Below are 23,803 nucleotides of genomic sequence, written 5' to 3'. Positions count from 1 at the left end.
AAAGGCATAACATTCCTTCATGACTCAGTGCCTGGGACAATCACATACAAGGTTTAACTGCTCTGCTTTTATGACTCATTCTTGGATATAAACCACCCCTCATAAGTGGTTAGCCAACTTTGGGCAAAAGAATGCAATCTGCAGAAGAATGCGATCTCAGTTTACTTAATCTTTGTCTCCAGTTTATACTTTCACATCCTGTCCAACTTCATTAATCTATCATGGCACAAAATTCTTTGCATTAAAATGTGTAGAAAAGAAACATCCTTACTTCAAACAAGTTAAGATCCTTTTAAGTGTAGATTCCAAACTAATATAAGTCAAAATACATTTTTAATACCCAGTGATTTAAAAAAATTATCCAATCAACCAGTTCCTCAATAATTCAAACACTCAAGTGTCCCTTTATATTTTTGAAATAAATGAAAGTGATCCTAGTACTCTTTAAATTTAAATATGTTGTGAAAACATTAAATTAGTCATCATAATCAGCTCAGATTTAACAATAAGCCTTTCATGCAATGTGAACTTTGTTGGTTTGCTATCAGAAGAAAATACTCAAGAATAAACTCTCAGGTGACAAACATTAAGGAAAATCCTGAAATTGTTAAAAATTTCAAAGAAATTAATAACCTCCACTCTTTGAAGACTTTCCAACTTAATATACTTTGTATACCTATGTGTATCCCTTATTACTGTGGTCTAACATAATACTTCAGAGTTAAGTTTAAAGTAAATAAAACTGGTGATTATATGAAAAAATGAGAGACAATAAAGTGTTGGAGGGGAAATATATCGATTCCATCGACTGACATCATTAGATACACAGCTCTGCAAACAGCTACTCCATATACTGCGGACATTAACAAAAGAGGGCGAGAGAAGAAAAAGAATGATTTCAACAGCTTGAATTTTTCAAAAAGAATTTAATACAACTGCATGAGTTGGTCAGATATTTTGTTTTGTTTTGCTTTTAGTTCCTAGAAACCAATAGCTATGATTAAAAGTGGGCATTTTCCTCCTGTGTTTAAAATAGTGTTTCTCAAATTATGAGTCATACATTTTGGAAAGATAGCAGGGTGGGTTTGAGAGGGTAAGAGAAACTAAAATTTAATAGACCAATATCCTCCTTAGTGTGATTTCTTCAATTTCTAGATGATTACTAGGAAATCACAAGGTCACTCATTAAATACACTAACTATCCCTCATCTGTACTTCCCTCTCATCACCTCTCTCCCTTCTATCAAAATAACTTCATAGGATAGAAAGTTAGGTTTAAGAAATGATCATGGAAATTCCCTGGCCGTCTATTGTTTAGGACTTGGCGCTTTCACTGCCATGTCCGGGGTTCAGTCCCTGGTCAGGGAACTACGATCCCGCAAGCTGTGTGGTGAAGCCAAAAAAAAAAAGAAAAAGAAAAGAAATGATCATTTAAAAAGTGAACCAAAAAAGAAAGATATTAATTTAGCTTTTTTGTTTTTCAAGTCATGGAAAATGATGCCAGTAATTTTTTTTTCCCTTTGATGGAGTTGCAAGACATAGAAAAACTTTATATTCTCTTTCCATACTAGATAAGAGTAACTTTAAGCCTTATCATTTTGAAGTCTTCGCAAAGACCTTTCTAACATGAGGAGTTAGTTGGTTTAAAGTACCAAAAAAAGCTAAATCAATATGTCAATTAGATTGACCACATATCATTTGGTCGCTAAACAAATACAATGTGAATATAGTTCATCAGATCTATTGGCTCAAAAGCTGGAAAGCATTTTCAGAATCTGTTAATTTCAAGAGCTACAATATCCAAGGTTTCCAAGTAGGATACTCACAGGTTTCCATCTGAGAATGTACTTGGAAATGTGAGATGGTTCTGGTGCATTCCATTGGATGGGGTGAGAGTTGGGCTGACTGGGGGTCTCAGTGATTATTACTTGGACAGGACCAGTTGAACCTGAAAATGAAAATGTGAGATTTGGTGACCTTGAGTATTCCCTCACTTCAACTTAAAATTTAGTGCACATGGATGGCCATAATTAAAGACAGTTTTGCTTATCCGTAAATGGGAGCACAATAAAAATTATCTGAGATTAATTTTTTACACATTGACACTGGAAATCAATGAGACAAATCCTTTTTTTTTAATTGAAGTATAGTTGATTTACAATGTTGTGTTAATTTCTGCTGTACAGCAAAGTGATTCAGTTATACATATATACACATTCTTTTTTATATTCTTTTCCACTATGGTTTATCACAGGACATTGAATACAGTTCCCTGTGCTATACAGTAGGACCTTGTTGTTTATGCATTCTATATATAATAGTTTGCATCTGCTAACTCTAAACTCCCGCTCCATCCCTCCCCCACTCCCCTTCCCCTTGGCAACCACAAGTCTGTTCTCTGAGACAAATCCTTTTTTAGTAGATAAATTATTGTCCTTCATGTGAGAAATGCAAATAGAACTTGTTTATAAGCAAATAAAATGATTTTTTTAAATGCCACTTAGTTTGCTTTCTTTTCCATTTTCAAAGAATTGTGAGAAAATTGTGGAACTACCCTAACACAAATAATGTAATACAGAATACAAGTTTCATTTACTTATTATACTAAACCTCTTTGAGGAAATTCTAGTTTGTGGAGACTTTCATCAAGAACAAATCTACCATCAAGAAGGAAAAAACATTCCAAAGGCCATATGACATGATGTAAAACAAACACATTTCTAAATGGGGTAGAATCTTAGACAAACAGACAAAGGTAATAATTAAAGACTCAGTTTTTATTTCTCATCCCATCAGTCTAAGCATCCTATCAGTTTGGAAAAAAGTTTTAGTTTTATTTTTATTCAGGAAGTTTACTCTAAAATCATTCCATTGATTGGTCAAATTATTAAGAGATCAAACATATTTTTTCAAAAATACTTATCAACAAAATGACATTTTGTAGTATATACTAAATTCAATATTTCCACATCTTAATGTGTATAACTATTACCAACAAAATTTAAAGTGTGGTTTGTTTCTTTTGTTTTTCTAAAAAAGGCAGGGCTTCCCTTGTGGCGCAGTGGTTAAGAATCTGCCTGCCAGTGCAGGAGACACGGGTGTGAGCCCTGGTCTGGGAAGATCCCACATGCCGCGGAGCAACTAAGCCCGTGCGCCACAACTACTGAGCCTGCGCTCTAGAGCCCGCGAGCCACAACTACTGAGCCCGCGTGCCACAACTACTGAAGCTTGCGCGCCTAAAGCCCGTGCTCTGAGACAAAACAAGCCACTGCAATGAGAAGCCCGAGCACCGCAAATGAAGAGTGGTCCCTGCTTGCCACAACTAGAGAAAGCCTGCGAGCAGCAACGAAGACCAAATGCAGCCATAAATAAATAAATAAAATAATTTTTTTTAAAAAAAGGCAAAATAAGAGAAGTGGAATCAATTTCTTAATAGGGTAGACTCCGTTTAGGATAATAATGAAATAGATGGAAAATTTACGCTTGCAGAACAGAACACTATCTTTTCCCTAAACACTGTTTTTTAATGATGTCAATCAATGTTCAACTTAGAAATAAAAATAAAGTTCCTTGTAATAACCTTTCCAAGAATTTCTAACTGCCACTGTCAAACAGAGCAAAACTTTGCATGTTTAATAAAGCAGTTCAGCAGATCATAAGCTGTTTTAAATTTTCTGTAATGTCATAGAAAAAAATACTGATTTTCAAACTTAATTATTATCTTTGCTATTAAATTCTCTTTGAGAACAAAGTTTTTTCTAGCAGAACAAATATACAACTTGCGTATCTGGGTAGACTCAAAAGTTCTAGAATAATATACTCACTTCCACACTGAGAATAATTCAAAGTTGGCTGAAGACTAACAAACATTCTTTGAATCTTAATTTCATCTAATGCACATATTTGTAAGCTATATGAAAACCAAAATTAATATATAAAATTCTCAATTTTTAATTCTAAAGTGGTATATATTTCACAGAACATGGCAGGGTGTTTGCTTTAATTAATTGGCAGAAGTCAGTTGCATGACCCTCTTTTTTTTTTTTTTTTTTTTTTTTTTTTTGCGGTATGCGGGCCTCTCACTGTTGCGGCCCCTCCCGCTGCGGAGCACAGGCTCCGGACACGCAGGCCCAGCGGCCATGGCTCACGGGCTCAACCGCTCCGCGACATGTGGGATCCTCCCAGACAGGGGCACGAACCCGTGTCCCCTGCAGCAGCAGGTGGACTCTCAACCACTGCGCCACCAGGGAAGCCCGCATGACCCTCTTTAAATCACCGCTTTTGAAGATCCTTATGAACGTAAATACGTTTTTAAAAATAAACACTGAGGCAAAATTTTAGAAATGTGATTATTTAAAGTACTCCCATACATACCAGTAAATATAGGAATATCACATCCTTAAATTACTTACAATAATTGGTATAACGCTGTTTAAATATTGATCCTTTAAAGAAACCCTACCATAGTTTCCTCATGTTGAGAGACACCTGATACGTATTTTGTTTAATTTAGCAACCATGATTTTGAGGGGAAACAGTTTATGATGCTGTGAATGTACAGCACCAAGAGTCATCCCTAACACAAACCATGGACTTCGGGTGATAAAGTGTCAATGTAGGTTCTCGATTGTAACAAATGTACCACTCTGGTGGGGATGTTGAATTAGGGGAAGTTGTGCATGTGTTGGGGCAGGGGGAACACGGGAAATCTCTGTACCTTGATTTCAACCTTGCTGTGAATGTAAAACTGCTTTTAAAAAATAGTCTTTAAAAAAATTATGATGGTTAAATGTCTATCAAGATTAAGTTTTAGAAGGATAACACAAATGACTTTTACTGCCTACCGTTAAGCTTAATCTTGCTGCTATGTCCACAGGATGAGGAGAGTAAAGGAGAAGGGAGGGAAAAGAAACAGGAGCAGTGGTTTTTACTCAGTGATGGAGCAAAACAACAGAAGTTTTCTTTCTCAAATTTCAAGGGCTGCTTTGAAATCCTATGTTTTCAATTTTGGGCTTGTGCCATAGCTCACCTTTAAGGGAACTGCATTAAACAGTAATGGGATGTCTTGCATTTAGCACATTTTTGTCCAGAAAGAAAAGAAGCTGTCCATTATTTGTAAGGTCAATTAAATTCCAGCTATCACTCTATTCTGTTTTTGCTACATATGATTTGAAGACAAGAAATCTGAAAATTTTGACATCATTTAGATTTAAAAATTTGATAATCCTTTTGATATTGGTTAATTGGTAAAACTTTTTCAATTAACTGAGCAATGACTCACCACTGGGAAAACTTTACTCCCTCTCTTATTCAATATGATCAGACTGACAATAAAATAGTTAAGTAGAGAGATATGATACAATGTCTATACTTTTAAAAACAGTTTGAAATAAGGCCCAAATGAAAAATTCCCAGTAATGGTGACCCCGGAGAAGTTAAACATTTAAGAGTTTGCAACTCAGCCCTTTTTTCTTTATTTATTTTGCTGAGATCTGTGCTTTCCTGGCTGTTTATCGACAAACCGAAAGCCTCTTATCTTCTGTTAGTTTGAACATCTCTACCGAGTCCTCTGTTGGAGGAACAAACAGGGCAAGGCTCAGAGACAACCTACTGGTAATCTGTTGTTCCATTATCCTTCCCACACTCTGAAAGCCCCAGAAGCCAGGAAGGAACCATTGAGCAAACCAAACACACAGATAAGACCCAGACTGCGTACCGAGGCCAATCTCCTCTCCCCTAAATCTTCTCTATGCTCAATGCGCTCTACTGTTACCCTTTTTAAAGAGTAGGAACAAGGTCAACACATGAAACTCCAACACAGGAAGATTCCCTCCCATCTAGATTTCATCTCTGGCATGTCCCCCTAAAGGCTTCCTGCAAGCTGCTATGTGAACAGGCTTACTTTAAAAGAGAGAGAGAAAAAAGTTCTCTCCGATTCACTAAGAAGGAAATCAGGGGCTTCCCTGGTGGCGCAGTGGTCGAGAGTCTGCCTGCCGATGCAGGGGACACGGGTTCGTGCCCTGGTCCGGGAAGATCCCACATGCCGCAGAGCGGCTGGGCCCGTGACCCATGGCCACTGAGCCTGTGCATCCGGAGCCTGTGCTCCGCAACAGGAGAGGCCACAACAGTGAGAGGCCCGTGTACCGCAAAAAAAAAAAAAAAAAAAAAAGAAGGAAATCACTTTCAAGATTGCCACACCACACCAATAACAACCATAAACGCAGACATTAAGAGCATTTCTTTAGAAGTTTCTATCCTTTGGTTGCATCATTATAGAAAAAAACACCTCAGTTATATACTTTCTGAATTTACAGTAATTCTGCAATCAGATTTTAAAAAATTATTACACAAAAAAATTACTTTAAGTGATTCCTACACACAAATCTACCATGAAATACAATTTAAGAGCCAGGTCAATCTGTGCTGAGAGCCCGTTAAAGCCTCTTCTGCAGCCCGGATAGTGTCTGAAGACTGAGGAGAGGAAGGTTTCTTCATAGTTCAGAAAGGGTATATCTAGGTGGTTGGTTTCTAGGATCACAGATTGTTTGTTAGTGCTGGTAATCAGCTACCGTCTGCCCATTTTACAGATGAGGAAGTACCATCTGCCCATTTTACAGATGAGGAAATAATGAATGAAGCTTGACTTGAATCTCCTTAGCAGCATGTACAGAGCTGGGACCCATGTCTTGGCAAACACTGTCTTTGGCCAAGTTGTTTCATATCTTGTTCTCTAGACAGTGAACCTCTTATCATGTTATAAAGGGACTTAGTTAACTGAATCTTGATTTCTGTCATAGGCAGATTCCAACGTCCTGAAGATCTCTCTTTCTGTTTCTGAATATAGGCCCCATGTCTTAAGTTAACAGAGATTCAGGAGGCTTTGACCTCAGTAATTGCTCAAATAACTGATGCCTAAAAATCAGAGTTTCATAATTCAACTCATCTTATTGTAATTAATCACTCAGTGAAAATTAAATTCAAAAATTTTTTCTAAAATGTATAACACCTTCAGCTAGGCATTATGTCCTGTGACCTGAAAAAATCCAGCAATAAACATTTTCGAGTATTTGAACTGCATGGGCAGACAACTGACCAAGTTACTCAACTCTTGACCCAGGATACTTTGTTCCAGGCTCCAACTGATCAAACAGGTGAACATTTTGACAAAAAGAGGGCCTGGATGAAATGCTAAATGGACACATACCCTATGTTGTATTTCATGCAATTTCTCCATGCATCTTCTCTGTTAAGAACCATAACATAAAACCCTGACCTTTACTCCCAGCATCGCTCACTTCATGGTTTCTATTTTCATGTACAGATGAGAAATGAAATTAGCCCATGTTTTAACCTAATGGAATGTTCTACAAAGTTAAGAAACAAGTTTACATACAGGCACATTTTCACAGCCTTCTACTCCTTCTACTTGATTTGGGAGAAAGGAAAACCATTTTAGTAAAAAATTTGACTGATGATTAGACAGTGATATGAGAAAAGGATGGGAAAGGGAGGGGACACCAAGTTAGCCATCAGTGTTAACAAACACTGATGCTGCCCTGTTTTTATAACCCAGTGGACAGTTCTCAATTTGCCGTAATAGAGCTACTTACCTGGATAGGTCTGTATGGGCTGGCAGCCCCACTCCCCAATGCCACGGCCATAGCAGTAGCACTGGTACCTGACTCCATGCAAAAACTTCTCCCATGATTCTCCAATTTGATAAAAGGTACGGGATTCTGAATCCTGGCATTGATCTAAAATATATACAAGTAAAAGATAAGCAGCCTTGAAGACTTGAAGCTACAAATTTAAATTTGGTGTGCTAGAGCACATATTCTTAGTTTTAATAAAAACTTGCAACTGCCCTTACAAAGATATGTGGTTAAAAAATATTTTGTTCATATCTTTTACCTTACTAGACAGTTAATGGTCAAAAGGTACCCATTGGGAGAAGTAATTAGCTTTCTAAAAGAATATCATTTCTAAATAAAAATGTTAAGATTTAGATTTCAGTAGATATTGACATTCTGAATATTAATTTGAGGAAAATAAATTAGATATTACATTTTATCCATTTTAATGCAAATGATTTACCATTTGAGTAGCAAGGATAAAATATAACTTTATACATTTCTTCAAAATGTGGAGGACTTAATTTTATATATAAATGAATTGAACTAAATTTCAACTAATGAACACTTACTGAGCAGCTTCTAAGAAACCCTCTCAGGCCTCTCTGCTTTGGCAATCTCGGGTCAAACAAACTCATCTGATCAGTTTGTTTTCTGGGTGAGCAACATGTCTCTTTGAGTAAAGGAATATTAATGGATTACACTAAAGCTGGTAACACAGCTCTTTTAAGGCTTAACCTTCACTACCTGCTTAGATCTATTAAAAAGGGCAGCCAAGAAAAATAAAGTATTTGGAGGGAGGTATTTACCGGCATAATCATTTGTCCACATTATTGCACAGTCCAGCAAAGGAAAGCTCTCTTTCACAACAATAATTATCTTTATGATTCAGAACCCCAAAACAAATTTGTTTCAATTAAAATAAACCTTCATGTGTTAACAAATTCAGCAAAAATAAATGACTACCACTATCAAGATTATATATTGGTCCATGATTAGAGAAGATACTTTGCCAAGCCCTCTGCAGGCCATGATCAAAGTCTACAGCCAGCTTCAATCAAGTAATATCAAATAACTCTCCTTATCTGAAACTTGCTAGCTATACTCAGTGTCCAAATCCAGCTAGAGACACGAGGCTACTTACCAATGGGATCGCACTTCCACCGGCCCCTGCCCTGACCGAAGCAGGTACAATTCAGCATGTGTCCCTCTTCGTGACGTTTGTGGAATGTGTCATTCACATTGTATGTGATGTCGTCGACGATGCACTGATCTGTTTAGAAACAGTGGGGTGGGTGGAGAAATTTTAAGTTTCTCTGATGAAATAAAAGAAGCTACGCTTTGCGAAGCATACTTTCTTCCATGTAATTATCAACACCTCCCACTAAAGTAACTCTTCTATTGGCATAGAATAAACATTTTTTTCAAAGCTTAATCAGTACTACAATTTTTGCAAAAAAAAAAAATTCTCTTTCTTATAGACTTGTAAAGATTAGAAATCAAAGCATACACAACAAAGTTTAACTTTCGGAAAAGTTCTTGCTGGGTTGATAATGACCTTTAGATCTCTGCTTGTTGCAATAAATAGAAGGGAGATTAAACATACTTATAGGACGCCTAGCATGATGTGATGGTCTCATCTCTGGATTAGCAGGGGTGGGGAGATATTTGGGATTTCGGAAATAAATACCATAAAAGGCATCTGGAAAGTTAATAAAAAACTAGGCCAAGTCTGTTGCTAACTCACTGAGATCCTGAGAAAATTACTTCCTTCTTTGGGACTCAGCTCCTTCCTCTGTAAAATGAGGAGTTGGTCTGTATGTCTTTCTAGTGTCCTTTTCAGCTCTGCAACATCATATGTAATTATTTTAGTCCTGGATTGTGTCACCCATTGGGCACCATAAAAGGAGAACAAGTTCAGGCCACTGTCAACACAGAGGCTACATGGACTATTTATTAGCTCCGAGTTCTACCTAAATCCTCCTTTTCAAATCAAAGAAATAGAAAAACTAAAATAAAAAGTTTTAATAGTTCAACACCCTTATATCCTATACCTGGGTCCAAAGGGGAAAAAAACTAAGTGAACAAAGAAATCGGTCTCTATGGCTTTGTCTCCTTAAATTTGGATCCAAACACAACTAACCTGGCAGAGGGGTGGCAAGCTTGGGGTCTTGGCCCCCATCTGTGCCCCTACCTGGATGCGCCATACTGACCCAGGAAAGGCCCCTTTAGACTCTACAGTCCATGACCCCAGAGAGATAGGCCAAGGCCTTCTCAAGCTCCCAGCTGAGAGCTGGTGAATGGTGACCCCCTCCTTGGAGCCCACATAGCTGGGAACAGGCTTAGAGGTGACTAATAAAGTATTAGGGACAGATGTTAAAAAAAGAAAAGAATAGCATGGTCTCTTTTCTTTACAAAAATTACCCCATCCTTTCTAGATAAGAATCCAACAGCACACCTACAAGCTAAAAGGATCAAGTGATTGTGTTCTAGCCTTTGAAGTCATACTTTTGGCTCAGCCTAAGTACTTACATCCTGGAAGTGTTTCAGAATCTTAGAATTGCTCAGCCAGATTTTCTTAAGCGGCTGTCTAACATGCAAAACTTACCCAGCACAGTAGACTAATGGAGTGGCATTGCGTATTTCTTCTCCTGCTTTTGGTAAAGTACAAGTTTTCATGTAAAAGTCTGCCTCTCTGTATTCTTTGTCCTCTCAACTATTTTCATTAACAAGCAAGCATACCTCGGAGCTGGGAGTAGGCGACACATGTCCATTCTCCACGACCGTTCCCGACACATGTGCATCTCATCATGTGGCCCATATCATGCTGTTTGTCCCACTGGTCTCCAATGCGATACATGATCCCTTCATTGGTTGTACAGATTTCCTCGTGGGCTGTTTGGAAACAGATGAGAAACGTGTTACTGGATAAATGATCACAGGACTAAAACGTATGCAATAGTGTCAGTCCGGTTTGGTGATCCTAAGAGCTCTCACTTGAAAAGAAGTCTTGTGTGCCTCAAAATAATCAGCGCTGCCCTGCGGGTGTGTAGAGTTTTGAGTACAAAAGAGAGAAAACAGAGTCCAAAGATGAGGTTTGTTGCACGGAAAAATTACAGAATGGTTAGGAGATGTAAACCACAATAATGCCTACCCACTCAAAGGATTTGCAGTGTTCTAGAAGCCTGGATTTGACTATTGTCCCATAACTTTTTCTAGCCTCAGTTTATTCTAGATCAAAGGGAAACAATGTGTATGGGTATAGAATTGTAAGCTAACGTGTGTTTTCCTTCTAAATCCAACATTCTCTTTTGCTGAAATGAGAGGAATAAATGTTAGCGTACGTCGTTTTCTTCTAATGTTTCATTGCCTCATATTCACACTTGACAGTGCATGGGTTCTTGTTTCTATAATCGGAAAATCAAATGTAGTCTAGCGACTCTTGAAATTTGAAAACAAATAAAGGGTGTTAATTCCCCTTTCTCCATTCACACAAACTAGAGCTCCCCTTTTAAAAAAAAGATCCCTACTGGTCAGAAAACACAGATTTTGATATTTAATAAGTAATAGAGCTTATTCCAAAATGGCATGTAAATATTGAAGGTCTGTGACTAGAGCAGTCACTTAAATGTTTTGAGCTACTCAGTTGTGTGCTTTTTACAAAAGACAAACCTCTGAAAACATGCATATTTCCAGACTTTAAAAAAAGTATTTTTATCATATTTACATATTTTTGGACATTAAATTATATGAATGGGATTTTAAAATCATATAACTAATTATATAATTCCTATATATTTGATTATACATATATCACAAAGTTTTCTGTTATCTCAAAATTGTCTTAATGGGTGAAATGGGAGTAAACTGGACATTACTCTTCTGTCTTATTCCACAAATGATTGTCTACAAGGGCTTCATCTTACCAGCCATGGGGCAGAATCCAAACTTCTGGTCAGCGTCATAGTTCCGTGTGGTTCCACACCATTTCATGTTGTCCCTCCTGCCCTCGGATGTGCAGTCGGTGTAGTTTTGGTTGTTGTACAGGAAGGGAAAGTGGCACAAGGCACCATTGGAATTTCCACCTCGAGTTTGAACCAAGACTGTCCAGAACAACCCGCAAATAGGAAGAAAAAGATTACAACTGAGCTTTCCAATGTACAGCGGGTAATTACTACAGAAAGGTTCTGAGAGCCCGGTTTCTGCAACTAATTCACAGAGAGTTTGTCTCAGAATAAAAGATGTCTGATAAGATAGTTCTAAGCCTCCTTAGTGTAGGGGGCTTATAAGTATATTATTCACCTTCACCTTTCAAACAGATTTAAATCCAATTTTCCCTCTCATTTTCCCAGACAAAAAAAGAAAAGAAAAAAGATTAAATGGTCACTTTGACCACTGACATAGCTTTAACCAAAAGAAAAGCAAAAGCACTCAGGCCTGCCTCCTGTATATTCTTCATCCCTGTGGGAGTGTCTACCGATTTTACCATATAAATATCTTTAATCACATAACAATCCCAGTGTGTCAAAAACAAATGCACTGGAGGGCTTTTCCCTTGGTGTCATTTCTCAAGATTACTGGGAAACTTGGAAGGATCTTTAGCTGCGAAGTTAGTTCCATGTCTCCTGGGTCCAGATTGCACAAGAGTGATACTTCTCAAATGTAGCCTCAAAATAAATGGCTAGCTTGCTGGCTAGTAAAAATAGGGCATGAGAAATGGGGTTTTCTCATTGTTTTGTTTTTCCCTTGGGATACTCACCAGTATGATCTGTACAGAAAGAATATTTCTGGTCTTGCTCATAATTGGAAGTTGTGCTGCACCAGAGATGTCCATCCTGTCGCCCTTCTGTGGTGCAGGAGTAGAAAGTCCTGCCGTTGTAGGTGAATGGTAGGACGCAAGGCTCCCCATTTGAATTGCCACCATAAGTCTGGGTTATAGCTACAATCAGAACCAAAGTGGTCTCAGTAAATACAGCAGCATTTATCTCCCACCAGTAGCTCCTTATTTATACTTAACTGAGACTGAGCATGTGTTCTCAAAAGGAAAAAAAAAAACAAAACTGAGTATGACCAGCTGTAAGTATTAACCAGATCATAATATCGTCAAAATGCCTTATTCATGAAGCCACGTTTTTTGTGGGTAGGGCAACACCTGAGTTCTCCTTCTGACATCCTTTGTTACCACCTCTGCTACCATGCCTCAGTTTCCCATTTGCAAAGCTATATTACTACAGGTTTAATTAAAGATGCTGCTCAAGGGATACTGGAGGTGTATATACAACTCTGTTGGTGCTATAAGAATTAATACATGAGGCTGTACTAGGGGAGAAGTCGTGTGCCAACTATTATTGCTATAATTACTACCACTTTTAGAGCGCGGAAGAGATGCATTAGGTTGTTGAAAGAACTTTACATCACAGAGTTTCAGAACTTTGAGATTTAGAGTACCAAATAGGGATGGATTAGCTATTCAGAAAGTAACCTCTTGTAACAACATTTTAGACAAACAGAGACAGTACATAGCAGTTTAGTACTCACTACAGGAAAGAAAATACATAGATTAAAAAGACTGGAAGAAAATATATCAAATGCCAAAACCTGGTTGTTATTACAGGGTGGTAAGATTACAAGCTTTTCTTGTTTGTTTTATTGTTTTACATTTTTTGGTCAATGAATATATTGCCTTTTAAAATCTAAATAATAAAAACGTTATCAGTACTCTGTTTTAAAAAGATGACGCAGACCTGTCTCTTGGCAGCTGACTCCGTTGCCCAGGCAAGTGCAAAGCATTTGCTTATTTCCTTGTGCCTTCAGCCACTGCATGCCCACGGAGTAAACCACACCGCTGTCTGTGACACAGTGACCGTACGGAGCCGGCTGGGGGTGAGGCTGTGGCTGGTAAATGGCCGTTCGGACGTCTGTGAAGGAGCCAGATCCTAAGGGCACAAGAAAGGCAAGGCACAGAGCAGGTTTAGAGAAAACTACTTTCTGCAGTAGCTTTCTCAGATCTTTAAGGTCCCCTACAGATGACTCTGCAATCTGTGCCGTTACTGAGCTGGGACTGGAAACAAATGCCCGTCCCTTTCTGCATTAGCTTTTGCACTCAGCCTAGGAAATAATCCACAAGAGTTTACCCAGGGGTTTCCATCTTCTAGCTTATCTGGAGCTACCGAGAGTATATTTCTAAATCACCAACTGTATTCTGCCACTCAACAGAGCAGATACCTTCAACAACTCCTTACTCCAGCGAGCTCAAAGTTCACGCCTTCACGATCCTCCACACCTAACCTGCTTTCAGCTCGCTTCTGGCCACTTCCGTCCTTGCTCTATCTCTTGCCTCACTGAGCTGCTCATCATTCCCTTCTGCACCCCGTGCTGTCCTCATGCTTTTCCCTTGGCCTGGAATGGTCTGTCTCACGCGTCCTCTCTTAGCATCTCCCATTCGCCCAATCTATCTGGGCATCTCTCCTCCTGATACTGTTTTGAGAAGCCCCTCCCCCTCTGCAGCAGACCTACTGCCATTGGTGTAACTCTGAGCTCCTCAGAGGATGCCCCGGGCAGCCATATTGGAGTCTCTATTCGCTGCCCCTCCTTCCACAGTTTGTTTCTCCCCAGGATTACTTGCGAATTCTGTTGTGGCGTTTTCTAAAACCAATCAATTCTCTTAATACTGCTTTCCTTTCAGAGTAAGACAACAGAATATGTTGATCTTTTCTTTCAACTTATAGAAATTTGTTCTCCCGAGGGCAAGGCCCAAGGAAGGGTGGAATCAGAACTGAAGCTAGAATGACTGATAGACTGAATTCAGCATCTCCGTAAGCTAAACACTAAAACCCAAATACTTCTCAGACCACAGTCCCAAAGTCACACATGTTGGGGGAACATGGCATCTGTATTCATACACCCCACCTGGCAGAGTCACAGTGCAAAGGAGCATTAAGATCCTGTAGAAGGTTCCATTTGGTTTAACCCTATGTTGCTCAAACATTTTTGAACAATGGAGTCATTTCAGTATAATATTAGTAATATTAATAAAAACAGATAACAATTATTGAATGCTTACCGCATTTAACCCCAACTACCCTTTGAATTTAAACTACTTCAGTAGACTGAGATTTGTAAATGTTTCTTTTTTTGGTTAGCAGCAATCTTACTGAAAATAATCAAATAACTCAAAGATATTATCAAATCTAATCTTGTTCACCTTCATAAGTGCTCACAGCAAGATGAAAACCCATCAAAAGGAAAAAAATCCAAACAATTAATAGTTTTAGCTAGATGACCAATTGATAAAAGACTAAACAACAATGCTAGCACACTGTGTAGTGAAAACTTGATAAAAACAGAGCAAGAATAATAAAGAAGTACACACTCTTGATTCCCCTATTTCTTTCTTTAGATTCTTACAAAACAAGCTACGATGCAAAGATCTTGTTCTTGTACTAGAAATAATTAAAACTTCTTTTATTTAAAAAATGCTTAGATATTGTGTCATTCCTTCCCATCGCTATGCCCCCTCTGATTTTCTCAAATTGTGAATGCTAATACATGGAAAAAATGATTGATCATTATTTTATGGAATGCAACAAAGTTTGCTGGAGCATGGAAACCACACATCAAGGATTGTGTCTGCTACAAAAAAAAAGGAGAATGTCAGGACAAGGAGATATATTCCATTCTGAAAAAGAACAAATGTACTTTTCCCCTTTTCCTAGCAGAAGAATCAAGTGATCATGTAACTCATCAAAAATCTCGCATTTCCATTAAAATGCACTTTAGATATTCAAAATACATATAAATGTGTATGTATATGTGTGTATCCATATGCGTATACATCTATAGATCTCTATATATTTATCTATCTACACCTTTATGTATAAATCATGTAGGTTAGCATTTTCTTAGACATCAGTTTTACCTCTTGGGGCTAAAACGGATTTTTCCCCCCTAAGATCCATTTTCATTTCATTTTTATTTAAGTTTAAAATTTGATATTAAACAAACTTTTAACAACTAAGAGTCTGCAAATGAACTCAGCTTACTAGCCAAAACATTGCAAATCATCCTTCAATGGCATGTCAAGGGAAAGATGGATTTGCAGAAATGCTTTGTGCAAGGCGCCCCCATTTGGGTCCCACTGGCCCTGAGACTCACCGGCAGACGTGGTCTGCAGGGTTGTGTGCCTCTCACACTTCCACTCGCCACGGCCGTTGCCAGTGCAGATGCATTGGAGCAGGTTCCCCCGATTGTCCTTCTTGCGCCAGGTATCCCCAATTCTATAGGATGTCCTAGTGTCCTGATCGTTGCATCTGTCTGTGTCAGAAAGGAAGCACTGAAACATGTAAATCAGGTCGAGCTTGGCAAGTGCTCAGTGCAAACCTAAAATAAGAATAGAGTTGTTTCTAATAACGACCTACTGTATAGCACAGGGAACTCTATTCAATATTCTGTAATAACCTATATGGGGAAAGAATCTGAAAAAGAGTGGATATATGTATATGTATGCTACTTTGCTGTATACCTGAAAGTAACACAACATTGTATAAGTCAACTGTACTCTAATAAAAATTTTTTAAAAAAAGAGTTGTTTCAAGCTTGGTGAGCTGTTTTTGGATGATACGTTTATATTCAGCTGTGGTGCCACGGGTGTTAACTTCTGAAAGATGGGATTGCATTTGAAACAGTGTGAAGGGAGCTGTATGATTTAGTCTAGTTCCACTTCTCTGTCTGCCAAAACAATTTTTTTCATTCATTAAGTCTTCATTCATTCATTCAATTCATTAAATTTGGTGAAAATCAAATCTTTCATTCACTACATTGTTTTCACATTGTTCATTTGACCCAATTCATCCTCTGGCTTTCTAGTCTCCCCTCTCTTTCCTTCTCAGGCTCTCCGGGCTTTCTCATAGTCATTATTGTATACAGCCTGCCTTTCCATAGGGGACTCTCTTTAGAAAACTAGGAACAATAGGGAGGCAAGTAGGTCTCAAAGGGTCTCCCCCAACTGCCCCAAAGGAGCAGTTAAAAGATAGCAGCATCTCTTTCTTCATTTGTTATGTAAAACAATTCAGGGGACTACCAACTTCTTCTACCAACTATTCTCTCCCCTGGTCCCACCCCACCTCCACAAACAAACATCTATTTAACATCAATAACAAAATGGCCTCTTTTGAATTGCTCGGTGTTAACTCTCTGACGGAAAAGTGGGATTATTAATATAAAATGATAATTTGTAACTAAATTACTACTCGTCTATGTGTTCAATTATCTGGCAAATAGATTGTTTCCATTATAATCCAGCTTTGCCCGTATGCTACAATGTGAGTAGAGAGGATTTGATTTGTTTGTGAATCAGAAAATCATTGCACCGGGTTAGAGAAAAAATAATTAGTTAATGTAAGTTCACACAAATACACACCCACGTTGATCTCCCACCACAGCAGAAGTCTGAATAAAGATATCATTGCTGGTTACACTTTTCCCCAAATTCCCAGCTAAAAGTGATGTCTTCCCCTGAACTTCCATTGCACTATGTCAGTATTTGTCTTGGAAGTCCTCAATATTGTGCTTTGTAGAATGTGAATATGTATAAGCCTTTCTCATCACTCTGACCTACTTACTAAGTGCTCTTTGAAAGCTGGGTTAATGTCCAATTCATTTTTGCATCCCTATACCATCGTGTATAAAGTAGGGGCTTATACAATTTCATGGAATAAATGACTTTTCTTTGAGAAACTTTTCCCAACTTGCTATTAGAAGAGTTTTAAATAATAGATAAGAATTTAAGTCAAACATCTAATTTGTCTTAAGCTAAAACATTGCCTCCAAGGTCTTGGAAGTCTGAGAATCATAATAAAATTTTAAATGCAAAAGATTTAATGAACTGGAAGGTTCTGGGAACTATTTGGTTAGAATTGTTATCACTTTTCAGGAGAGACAATTTTTTGCTTGCAAAGAATTCAAATTTGGATGATGAACATGTTAAGATGGCTAAGTACTTTAAGCTAGATAAATAAAATATGTTCAAAATTATTTAGATTTGATTTTAAATTTATTTATAACATCGATAGTTAATGGCTGTTTTGCTTCAGCAAACTCTATAATCACTATTGGTTTGAAATTTCACAAAAGGAGCTTTGAACCCCTAAGGCAACAAGAAGGCTCCAGGGCAATCTTAGACAGAGCAGCAGAGATACCAGAGGGTAGCTTCTTCACAGCACTGGTAAACCCAAAGAGACACCGTCCTTAACCCTAGAATAAACACATAATTTTAACCTATGGGGTAAGTACTTTTTATTTTCATCAATTTTGTCAATGAATATGCCTTACTTAAAACTCAAACATAGAAGGAAACCAAAAACTTTAGAACTTTAGCTCCTTTCTATGTCAAGAGCACCCACATGACCAAAGATGCATTTGCCTGTTATTTTAACGATTTCTTTGCTACTTAGAAAATATCTCAGCGATACTTTAGATGAAACATTTGCAACTAATCTTCAGGTCCACAACACATTTGGCATTTAAATGCATATTAAGGTTTTTTCCTCAGTAGCTGATAACCTAAGACCTTATTGAACTAAGTTTTTTTTTTTTTTTAATTTAGTCTTCTTTGAAGAAGCAAAGTAAGTTGCTTATGGAATTTTTCTTGACATCCAAATGTTACCACGTTGGTGGAAATGGATGTGTTCTAAGTGACATCACATGACAATTCTCTCTAGGAATCCAGAACACAATGCCTGGTCTCATCTTTAACATAAAGATCTAAAACATACTTCTGGAGGTACAGGTGATGCGTCCACTGCCTTCTCCCAGACAAGTACAATCCACCATCATCCAGCCTTGATAAGGCTTTTCCCAGGTCTCCCCGACAACGTAGGAAGTCCCAGCAGCGTGATCAAAACATTTCTCAGCTGTAGGGGAATTTGAAAAAAAAACAGAAAAAAAAGGGGTTATTTTGAATTGGGCAGTTTCCCTGTAATTTAAATTGTACTGTGTAAGCAAAAATCCAGCCACATGGTACTCTGTTCAAAAAGAAAGGCACGCCCTGTAACTAAGCACATAGTGTAACCAAAGCGAAAGAAAGCTCGAGCCAAGTTGGCCGGCAGAAATTCTGTTCTCCTAATAAGTACATGGACTGTATATTTTCCGCTAGTACCATTATTCACACCAGTATTTTGAGTGAAAAAGATCTATGTATGTATCCAGAGGGAGAGTAAATATGCAAAATTCCAACCTTAATTATGAAAGACCAATTATTAATGCCTAAATAAAATGACAAGAAAGCTATTTAAAATTTGGATTGCTGTAAAAACAGAGACAATACAAAGAAAAAAAAGCCTCTGAATTAGAGAACAATCAGAATAAAATTTATAGTCAAAAACTTTTAGATTTGTATCAATAGAATTCAGCTGAGGATTGACACAAAAAGAAACTCAGCAATTTTTATTTTGACAAAAAATGACCAAGGGGATGACAGAGCACACACCATATCGTGTTTTTGTCCAGTGCGTTCCAATAAAGAAATATGTCAAAAGGGTCATTTTTTTTTCTTTTAAATAACTGTCATCTTGACCAAGGAGAAATCTGAAATCAGATCTTAGAGAAAACAAATGACTTCTTCCTAAATCTTTCAACTCTATCTTGTGTTTTTGAAACAAAATTAAGACATCTATACATGGTTGGTACTTTTTGATCTGATTCCTTTAAGAAGACTATGGATTAATAAGATTTCATTATTTGAAATAGAATTCTCAGTTTGTTATCTTTTTTATTGGAATTCATATATCTTGTCCAAGTAGATTTTGGCTCAACCCAATATTTTAACTGTGCCTCCCCACCCTTCATTCATCCCCAGGAGTCACACACCTATGGGTTTGCAGGTCCATTCTCCTTTCCCGTTACCGAGACACACACACTCCAACATGTAACCACCAGTCTCGTGTGGTCTCCTCCAGGTGTCACCAATCTTGTAGGACTGACCCCCTTCATGGCAGCGGTCTGTTCAAGATAAAAAGCCAATGTTAGAGAGAGTGGTATAGAAAATATTTTTAAGAAAAGTCTCATGTTCCAACCAGGACAGGCACTTAGCTTAGCCAAAGTAAGAGAACAGCTTTCCCATCAGAGACAGGGGAAAAGTTAACAGGTCTGGTCACTTTGGGTCATTCAATTAAATGTCTTGTTTAAGCACAATGGGAAACCACAGAGAAAATTTGAGTGGCAAAGAAAGGAGACATAAATCCTGGTTCCCCAGAGAGATCACAGGAAATTGGGTTCTAAAGCAGAAAAGAAAGGTTGCCAGGCATGGCCTCTACACATACACAGCGGGTTGAGTCTGAGACTAATTCAATGAAAAAAGCCACATCAGGCCTAGCATTCCAGCTTTCAGGATGTGGAGAGTCTGTATTTCACCCTAGAAATGTCATTTTGATGGAAAGAAATAGATGTATATATAGCAAGTGTGGAAATCTGGGTACTTTTCTAGGCTATTAAACACAAGGGCACATGCAAAGGTTAAACTGTCCACTAGACTGTAAACGCTATGGGACACCGACTCTTAAGATTTACCAGTACACTTGGATAAAGCCTGACATTAAATATGAGAAAGACTGATCGGGCTTATTCACAAGAGGCTGATTTGTCTTTTGGACAGAGCCATCAAGTGACTTTATACAACGATGGATTAAAAAAAAACTAAATGCTATGTTAATAGAATCTATTGGTAACCCAGTGAATCATACTGGAAAGTTTGACTTAGCTAAACTAGAATTGCTGAGAGTCAGTCCAGATCCCAGAGTACCCTGGAAACACTATCAGGCTAATCATTCCATATTATTCCTGGGAATAGAGAGATCTGCTTCCCGGGCATAAACTATTGCTTACAAAGAAATCAGACTGTTTTCTGTGAGATCCAAGAGGTCTGGGCATTGCAAACAAGAAGAGCAGACCACACAATGGTTAATTCACTCTTCGTGACCATCTTCCCAATCACTGCAGATCACCACATGGTCAGTCTGGCTTGAAGATGCCCAGATAACGTAAAATGGGCAACTCATCTAAGAATGGAATGGAACCCAAGAAATCCACGTGGTTATGTTATGTACGTACACGTGTACACACACACACACACACACACACACTCATAAATGCACACAGACTAAACACTGACTCCACCTATGCTCAGAGCCACCTTCCAGAAGCACAGGAACCAGTCAGGTGGCCACAGAAAACTGCCTGGTCACCTAGGGTAATCCCCAAATTAGGAATATCCAGTCATGGATAACAGAAAGTGACAATGATGGTAATGGAAAAATTCATATTGTGCTATTTTAGCATCCCTTGACAGAAGGCCATTCTTACTTGCAATGGTGCAGCTTATTCTCCCTCGCCCAGCCCCAATGCAGGTGCAGTCCCAGATCATGGAGTCCTTAGGGCGCTCGTAAGTGTCGCCCACCCGGTAAGTGTTCCCGGTGTACTTGTCAAAGCAAGTCTCTTCAGCTGAGGGGAGAAGGAAAGTTCACATGAGCCTTACATATGTAAAAGCTTTTCTCTTTCACTACTCCCATTCAAAGGAAAACTCACTTTTCCATTCTATGAGTAGCAAGGGGCAAAAGGAAAGTTTAAAAAAAATTGACGTGGGAGATCTTGATTTTACCCTAGGCTCTAATAAAGCCTCAGTTTTCAATCTTTGACAAGTTCTCTAATTTTCTGGAAATGAATAGCCATTGGAAAGGATTCTCAGGCCCTTAGGAAAAAGCCGTAACGTATGACCTTAGGACCAGCTAGATTGTGAAGGAAGGGCTTTGGATTCACCTCTCTGGCTCAGAAAGACAAACCAAGGTCCACATAAAAATAAACAATCTGAAGAGCCCCTCCTCCCGCCCCTCCCCAGGCACTGTCAGTTATTAATCCTACTATTTCCATTTTAGCCTCATCAGTGCTTCTCTGTAGGAGTTGCCATAATTTACAAGAAATATATCAAGGGTCATAAAGGAAGGACAACTTTGAATTGGTTAATGATTTTATGTTGAACTGCAGGGGACAAATCACTTTACAATGTACTGCCCAAAGTATTTTCTGTCCCATAATTTTACAGTTAAGATTCGAAATTACTTTCTAATAAATTAAAATGTTATAATCATTTATTTTTTTGGAGGAAGCAGGAACACACAACATTTTTCTTTTTTTTTTTCATCAAAGGCTTTGGGAAAGTAAAACCCCAAAAAAAGACTCTGGGAACTACTTTGAGATACATTTGTTCTTTTGTTTTAAAGGTAAAAGGAACATGTGAAAAGCAAATATAAGCAGTTATTAAACATTTTTCAAGAGGAAATGACAAATAATTCTATTGGGGAAATGGTAAATGTAATTTTATTACTAATGCTCACTTTAATTAACAGGCACTACTTCTCCATCTATGAGAAGATATTAAGTACAAGACAGGCTCCCCCCCCACCCCCACTTACGTTCAGGCTTGCTCTCGCAGTTAAAGCCCCGGCTCCCTCCATAACAGGTGCAGACCAAGGCACTGCCCAGGTAGGTGCGCTCCCATTGTTGGTTTATCTGATAGTGTTTCCCATTGTCATAACAACCAGCTATAAAGAATTAAAGGGAAAAGTCACTAAGTTTGCATCCTTCTTTTTTCCAAATGATGGAATTTTCTTGCACAACTAAACTGATGAGCCTAAGCAACAAATGTAGGGGAAAAAGTTAACCATCAGAGCACCAGGAGAATTAAAAGCGACTAGATGTCTAAAGAGTTAACCGCAAATTTGCACACATATATATTTAGTTATTCCTTTTGTTTTTCTTCCGACTTAGTTAAATGTTATACAATAATGTCATTTCCATCTGGCCAGGGGTCTGCATCAAAGGCGTGGAAACATTTTGAAAAGCAGATAACTGGGAACTACATTTTAAAACATGCAAGGAATTTCAGTGCTCTTTGGGAGTAATAAGTCAAGAAGGGCAACATTCAGCAGTTTCCTTTAGCCAAGGAAAAGGGAGGGTGTGTCTGAAAAACTGGAAGAGGATTTCCGATCTCTCTTCTTGGAGAAGCATCCTGGGGGCCTCAGGATGCAATCTGAACCAGTAACACATCTCATTCAAAGTAGGAACAACACAGTTATTTAACTACCGTCCCCTCACCCCCATTTTGAAAACGTTTAACCCCACAGTAATCCCACATGGAAAGTTTAAAGGCATACATCATTTTCTCTTTAAAGGCAAGTTTTGATGAATTCATAGGACTTAGACCTGAGTTGGTAAGAGCACTGCGGGACCTCGCAGAGCCCCTGTTCTCCAAGGCATTATCTTATTCTAGGCCCTCAGAACCAGCCTGCTCAAAGCAAGTCTTTTGGTTCCCCAGCCGGTTTCTCTCATTAAGGAGTGCACACTCTCCACACGCGCGCGCGCGCAAAACTTCAGCCACAACTTCGGTTGGCTTTACGGGTCCCATCCCTGCAACAGCCTGTTTCAGCCCGAGGTCAGTACTCACGCTTGCTTTGGCTGACAGCCAACGGGGACTGGGGCTGAATGACCTGCTGAGCCTGCCTCTTGCTCTTCGAGGCTCCAGTGGAGGGCACCGCTGTCCCCAGGGACAGGACGGTCAGCAGCAGCAGCAGCCGGGGCCCCGGATCCCCGAGCATCTTCAGACGGTGAGGCAACTCGCCACCAAGTTTGGTTCCCTTCGCAACCTGCGGGCGGAGTCCCTTCCAGTGCCGCCAAGAAGGTAAGGGCTGGAGGATGGGGAAAGGGAAGGGTAGAGGTACACAGGGGAAGGAGAGGACGAAAGAAGTTGTGGCTGCAGATCCCCTCTCCCCCGCTCGCGCCTAGGGCTCTCTCTCCTCCCCTGAAAAGCGCAGCCGGCGCGGGCGGCCGAGCCCAGAGGGCCGGGGTTTATATGGGACTGTCCCTTCCCGCCCCCCGCGAGGCCCTGGGCGCGGGGGAGGAGGGACCGGCTCGACTCCCCCCACCCTCCTCTCGCCGCCGCCGCCGCCGCCGACCGCGCGCGGATTGGCCCGGGCTCCGGGTGACGTCAGGGGGGCTGTGGGTTCTCCTCGAACAAAAGAGATGCTGATCGCCCGCCAGGATTGGGCAAGAGAACTTTTTTCTGTTTCCTTTGCGGTCATCAAACTTTTGGGGAGCAAAGGGGGAGGGATTGGGAAGCGGCTAGA

General features: G+C 39.2%; 1 protein-coding gene across 6 annotated transcripts in view; it reads right to left on the bottom strand.

The window, feature by feature from the left end:
* The window catches only part of FN1 (fibronectin 1), a 69,510-nt gene extending 45,935 nt beyond the window's left edge, over positions 1-23,575 (bottom strand). For 2 of the 6 annotated variants that reach the window (XM_024763149.1, XM_024763151.1), the window contains exons 1-13: positions 23,125-23,571; positions 22,094-22,222; positions 20,988-21,125; positions 19,497-19,628; positions 18,404-18,541; positions 15,786-15,944; positions 13,376-13,567; positions 12,391-12,570; positions 11,558-11,734; positions 10,374-10,526; positions 8,776-8,904; positions 7,611-7,754; positions 1,827-1,948 (exon numbers count right to left, since the gene is read on the bottom strand). In XM_024763149.1, coding sequence (XP_024618917.1) covers positions 1,827-1,948; positions 7,611-7,754; positions 8,776-8,904; positions 10,374-10,526; positions 11,558-11,734; positions 12,391-12,570; positions 13,376-13,567; positions 15,786-15,944; positions 18,404-18,541; positions 19,497-19,628; positions 20,988-21,125; positions 22,094-22,222; positions 23,125-23,275 — 1,944 coding nt within the window. In that variant the 5' untranslated portion in view covers positions 23,276-23,571. Of the gene's footprint in view, positions 1-1,826; positions 1,949-7,610; positions 7,755-8,775; positions 8,905-10,373; positions 10,527-11,557; positions 11,735-12,390; positions 12,571-13,375; positions 13,568-15,785; positions 15,945-18,403; positions 18,542-19,496; positions 19,629-20,987; positions 21,126-22,093; positions 22,223-23,124 lie in introns of all 6 variants that reach the window. The other 4 variants (XM_024763153.1, XM_024763155.1, XM_024763150.1 and 1 more) reach the window with 4 other exon arrangements.
* Between the last annotated feature and the right edge of the window lie 228 nt (positions 23,576-23,803).

This window comes from Neophocaena asiaeorientalis, unplaced genomic scaffold, assembly GCF_003031525.2.
Source record: "Neophocaena asiaeorientalis asiaeorientalis breed wild unplaced genomic scaffold, Neophocaena_asiaeorientalis_V1.1 scaffold86, whole genome shotgun sequence".
Classification (NCBI taxonomy): domain Eukaryota; kingdom Metazoa; phylum Chordata; class Mammalia; order Artiodactyla; family Phocoenidae; genus Neophocaena; species Neophocaena asiaeorientalis.
This window is presented reverse-complemented; position numbering and strand designations above follow the sequence as displayed.